The sequence below is a fragment of the Chiloscyllium punctatum genome, chromosome 10 (assembly GCF_047496795.1).
Source record: "Chiloscyllium punctatum isolate Juve2018m chromosome 10, sChiPun1.3, whole genome shotgun sequence".
Lineage (NCBI taxonomy): Eukaryota > Metazoa > Chordata > Chondrichthyes > Orectolobiformes > Hemiscylliidae > Chiloscyllium > Chiloscyllium punctatum.
The window spans coordinates 70,286,436-70,292,435 of NC_092748.1; the positions used below are offsets into that span (position 1 = coordinate 70,286,436).

The 6,000-nt window shown below is 38.8% G+C and overlaps 1 protein-coding gene across 1 annotated transcript in view; it reads right to left on the minus strand.

The window, feature by feature from the left end:
• The window catches only part of LOC140482271 (adenylate cyclase type 10-like), a 112,858-nt gene extending 106,858 nt beyond the window's left edge, over positions 1–6,000 (minus strand). The window contains exons 1-4 of the mRNA XM_072579462.1: positions 5,594–6,000; positions 5,396–5,500; positions 3,312–3,350; positions 3,060–3,203 (exon numbers count right to left, since the gene is read on the minus strand). Coding sequence (XP_072435563.1) covers positions 3,060–3,203; positions 3,312–3,350; positions 5,396–5,500; positions 5,594–5,804 — 499 coding nt within the window. The 5' untranslated portion in view covers positions 5,805–6,000. The remainder of the gene's footprint in view (positions 1–3,059; positions 3,204–3,311; positions 3,351–5,395; positions 5,501–5,593) is intronic.

Consider the following 6,000-nt stretch of genomic DNA (forward strand, 5'->3'; position numbering starts at 1 on the left):
ATCCACGGACCTGAGGTTTGTGGGCATTCGAGAATCTGCTTCCTCAGTGTCACAGTTTTTTGTTTGCAAATAAAAGACCTACTTCTTGAAGAACTCTCTGCGTCTCCTGGTGATTCTCTATATTTTCTCCACAACAGTCCCTGGCGCTGTGAGGCAACAGTGCTAACCACTGAACTTCATTTCCTGATGTAATGAGAACTCATGGAAGAACTGAGTTAAGATTGCAAGGTTAGCAGCTGAAATGGCAGAAGATACAAACTAATTCTTAAATCAACATTTGAGTTCCAACATCAATTTCAATCTGTGAGAGACGGAAATTGAAGAAAAGAGAAAGTAGGGAAAGTAGGATAGTAAGAGAAAATGAGATCCCATTGAAGAAAGTAAAAGTAGTTTACCACAGGGTAAAAAGGAAACCCATGAGAGGGAGAGAGAAGTGAAAAAGTTCAGATGTTACTGTGATAAAGTAAGATACATGAAGTTACAGTATTGCTGGTTTAGAAAAAGCACTGGGAAGTTGGGTATGGGAAAACAGGATAAGCCAGTGGGTTTTGTTAAAATAGTAAAGGAAATCATACTGGAAGCTAAAAACCATACAGCCCAGTTGGTTGAGAAGAAAGCACTCTTTGAACAATTTACCTGTGTGGATAAGGCGCACTCATGTATGACAGAAGGAGTAGGAAGAGAAATTAAGATTTTAAGTGATGGGGAATAAGTCAATCTTTGATGGTGAGATATGAAGACATATACAATTCAGAAGGAGTAATACAGAAAAGATGGTAATTAATGATGAGGACAGTAGTGTTCCACTGAACAAAGTGAGGTTGGAGAGTCTGGTGAGAAGTGACAAAGTGGTGGTAGGAGTAATAGAGGAATTCTCAGTCCTGGAAATACAGTTTATCCTCAGTAACAATACAGCTGGATCACCAATGGGAGTGATGCCTACTGTGGTTGAAAAGCTAGTGGAAAATCAGAGAACTGAGGTGTTTCAGGAAGTATATCCTGGGATTTGTCTTGACTGTGTGGTAACAAGGCCACAAAGCCACAAGTTGAAAAGGAGAAATCAAAGAGTAAAGATCAAGAAGTTGGAGTTCAATTATCAGAAACTATGTTTGATCAAATGAATAAGAAAAAAGCAAGAAAAGTAGATATCTTTTGTTCCGAGAAGTTAGCTGAATTACAATAGAAAAAGAGGAAAAACTAAAGCAGTTGTATAAAACAACATATACAGAAAAAGAATCTGAGTGTATCCTGGAATGTTACTATCTTAAAAATGAAGTCTTGATGTGGAAATGGAGACCATCATATATCAGGCAGATGAGAAATGGGCAGAAGTCGTTCAAGTTGTATGACTGGTGGTTTATAGAAAGGAGGTGTTGCGAGTTGCACATGAATTAACAGTTTGAGGTCACTTAGAAGTAAGGAAAACTGAAGCAAAAATACCAAATCATTTTTATTGGCCTGGACTTCATAAAGATGTATATGAATTTTGCCAGTCATGTCACACCTGTCAGGTCGTAGGAAAACCTCAAGCAGTGATAAGGTTAGCACCCTTAATATTCCTCTTCCAGCATTTGAGGAACCTTAACAAGAGTCTTAACTGATTATGTAGGATCCCTACCTAAAACAAAAAAATGGGAATTAATATTTGTTAACTATAATGGATGTACTTATAAGATTTTCAGAGGCCATTCCATGATGTAGTACAACTAAAAGGATTATGGAAGAGTGACAATTTTTTTTACTAGAAAAAGACTATCCATAGGGGTACAATCAGATAATGGGATCAGATTTTACATCAAAATTAATCAAGGAAAATACATACAGCAATAAAAAATTCAAAAACCCATGTACCATCCAGAATTGCAGGGAGAATAAGAACAGTGTTATCAAACTTTAAAGATCATGTTGACGACTTAAAGTTAAGACAATCCAGAGGATTAGGAAAAAGGAATTCTATTTGTACTTTTTATATTTAGGGATACCTCTAATGAATCAACTAAATATCATTTGAATTATTTTTAGAGCATGAAGTGAGAGGGCCAATGAAATTAATTAAGGAGGAATTGGTGAGTCAGATTTCAGAGACTACATGTTTGGACAAATTTTAGAGAGAGAGTAAATAGAGCGGGTGAGTTGACTAACCAACATTTAAAAAGTAGCAGAGTACGTGATGAAACAAGAAGCAGCCAAGAGATCAAAATCTTGTAACTTTTAGTGGCGATAAAGTGTTATTGTTAGTCCTAATGGTGGGTGAATCAATAAAAGCAAGGTTCAGTAGGCCTTATCAAATAGAAAGGAAATTGAGCGAGATGAATTATTTGATAAGTACCACCAGACAGAAGGAAAGCTACAGAGTGTTTCATGTTAAAGTACTCATCAGGTATTTTGATAGGGAACGAAACCAAAAGATGGAAGTGGAACTGGTTACAACTCAGAGTGGAGTACCAAATCGAGATGATTCTGAATTTGATGCTCCTCAAATTGAAATGGGCAGTTCATAAGGAAGTTCTTAAAAATTGGGACAACTAATTATGTTACCTTGCAGAGGAAAATCAAAATGACCTGAAAGATTAATTATAATCAATTATTACTACAATCTGTGGAACTTATTGCTGCAGAGGGCTGTGGAGGGAATGTCATTGAGTGTATTTAAGACAGAGATAGATAGGTTCTTGATTCTTCAGGGGGTCAAAGGTTATAGGGAGAAGGAAGGATAACGGAGTTGAGAATGATTGAATGATGAAGAAGTCTCAATGGGCTGACTGGCTGAATTCTGCTCCAGCGTCTTATGGTCTTAATGGAAAATTCTCTTTGCATTTTTGAAACTAACTAATTTACCTTTATAAACAAAAAGTAACATACATAGTTAAATCAAACATATTTTAAGAACTAAGAGTACAAAATTCAAACTCAAATATTGACAAAAATATTTGTGCTTATGAATCAGATTTAATAATAAATAGCATGTTGGTGTTTGTTCGAACACATAATTCCAAATTCACTGCAATACATAAATTGAATAGGACAGGATTACAAAAGCTACTGATGAACACAATTACCTATTTTTACTCTGAGCTTGACTCCTACTTCAGTTTCCTTGTTATCACATTTATCCTGGATATTTAGACTACACTTTACAGCTAATGTGAGAATTTCACTCAGTTCTTTCCTTCTCTCTCTCCATAGTGCCAACATTGCATCGCCTGTGGGAAAGAAAATGGTCATACATAGTGCTAAACTATTACTTTGTTTTGCATCATTTCAAATTAAATATTAATTGCATTGCAGAATATCAATTTACAACTTCTTACCTGCATAGTTCACAACGTCTCCCCCTGCTCGAAGAATATCTAAATGAAATTACACTTGTTCAGAATTAGTTAGTTATTAGGGAAATGAAATAAATTTAAACTGGATGGATATAAACTATACATTATACATGATTTAAAGTTTATATTACGATATGAGAGGTGATATTATTTTCTGAATTGTGACTTATTTTAAATAAGTTAAAATGGATTAAAATATCATCTGAAAACCATAATTTATTTTCTAAATTATCTGCAAAAATTGCATTCTTAGAAATAGACAAAGACAGAGAGAGAGTGCTGTCCAATTCTACAGATAGCCAGAGTTACCACTGGTATACGAATCAATTGATGAAGTACATTTGACACCAATCCCTACGTACTGAGGCTACAGTAGCTGGCAAGCATTGGTGTGTGCACCAAAATTGAGCAATTGAGTAGGCTCCTTCTGGAAGAAAAGGAGTTTTTAATCAAATGGAGGCTTCATAGAGAAAGAAACAGCTAGGTGAAGGATTTCTTCAACCAGATGTGAACCACGGGCTTAATTCCTTGTCAATACACTGTTTTCCGTGTTTAACCCTAAATTGTTTTCATGCTTGTAAAGACATTAAGGAGTCCTAGAAGAATAGGAGTCAATGGGAATCGGGGAAACTATCTGCTAGTTGGAGTCACATTAACGCAAAAGAAGGATGACTGTAGTTGTTAAAGATCAATAAGCTCAGCCCAGGACATCACTGCAGGACTCCTCGAGGTAATATCCTAGGATGTGCATCTTCAGCTGCATCAACAATAAATTTTCTCCATCAATATATATTAACCATTTGAATGAAGGAATTGAATGCAATATCTCCAAATTTGCAAAGGACACCAGGCTGGGTGGCAATGTGTGCTTTGAGGAGAATCCTAAGAGGTTGCAGACTTAGACAAGTTGGCTGAGTCAGCAAATATTTGGTAAATGCAATATAATGTGGATAAATGTAAGGTTATCCACTTGGGTGGAGAAAGCAGGAAGGCAAATTATTATCTGAATAGTGGTAGTTTAGGAAATGGTGAAGTGCAATGAGACCTGGGTGACATGGTGGAACAGTTGTTCAAGGTTGGCATACAGATGCAGCAGATGGAGAGGAAAGCTAATGACATACTGGCTTTCATAGCAAAAGAATTTGAGTATTGGAGTAGGGATGGCTTGCTACAGTTATACAGGGTTTTGGTGAGGCCACACTAGAGCATTGTGTGCAGTTCTGGTCTTCTTGTCTGAGGGAAGGACATTCTTGCTATTGAGGGAGTCCAATGCAGACTGATTCCGGAGATGGCAGGACTGACATATGAAAAAAGACTGGATCAATTGGGCTTGTACTCACTGGAATGTAGATTAATGAGAGGGGATCACATAGAAATATATAAACTCCTGATGGGACAAGTTGGATGTGGGAAGAATGTTCCTAATGTTGTGGAAGTCCCAAACTAGGGGTCACAATTTAAGAATAAGGGATAAGCCATTCAGTACTGAGATGAGCAAGAATTTCTTCAGTCAGAGTTGTGAACCTATGTAATTCTCTATCACAGAAAGCTGTTGGTGGCAGTTCTTTAGATATATTCAAGAGGGAACTGGATGTGACCTTGTAGCTAGAGGGATCACCGGGTATGCTACTGAGATTGCATGATCGGCCATGATCATATTGAATAGTGGTGTAGGCACGCAGGGCTGAATAGCCTATTTTCTATGTTTCTAACCTTCCCTGCTCAATTGTCCTTGTCTACCTTCTTCGTCTATCTTTCTTGCCTAAGCACAAATCGGAGGGTTACTTATTCCAGCAACCTGGTGCAGTGGTATCCCACCCTCCTTGTATTTCTCTGGTGTTGGTTGCGGGTCAGATTTTTGTTTTCAGGGAAAGAAGCCAATGCTTTGCAATGACAGCAGCGTGCAATCTTAAATGTAAAATGACAGGGGAGAAAATCAACAACTACTAAAATTCTGCTGGCTTGTTCAAAACATAGGGCAGAGCTAAGAATATTAATAATGGTCTTTATTGATTTTCCCAGCCAGTAGTGATCTAGACATCTCTCACAAATTCATCTCTACTCACGGTCCACAATCTCTGAGATGTATCCATTGAGTGTCCTGGTCAGATGGTCAGCTCCACTGCCTTTCTTGCTGTTCAGTGTGTATATCTCAGTGAGACTGGTGAATCCTGGCAGTCAGAGAGAGAAAGAGAGAAAAGGTTCGCTCTCAGTTGTGGTTCACAGGCCCTCCTACCTGTCCGCACTGCTCTTGCTGCTTTTACCTGAAATGTCAGCGAAGAGCAGGACTCCATGGAAATGTTCCACATCAGGGATGGGCCGGTCCACGCCCTCGTAGACCACAAGGTCAGGCACGTTGGCAGCAAGTTTGCAGATTTTATAGGTGCCGGCGAAGATGGTTTTCTGCTTGCCAACCCTCAGCCGAGTGAGTGGCCGGACGAAGCTAACAGCATGCCTGGCGGGATTATAGTCCATGAGTCTGTACCCCCCTTCCCACTGCTTCCTCCCCTTAACTTAACACCCGGAGGGCCACCGCTTGAGCTTTCATCGCCTTGTGACGGCTGGGCCACCGATTGTGACTTCACGGCACAGGCCTGGGCTCCTTCCTGGACTGGTATTTGTCTTTCACGTATCAATCCTGCAGATGACGGTATCTCCACCTTCCTAGTCT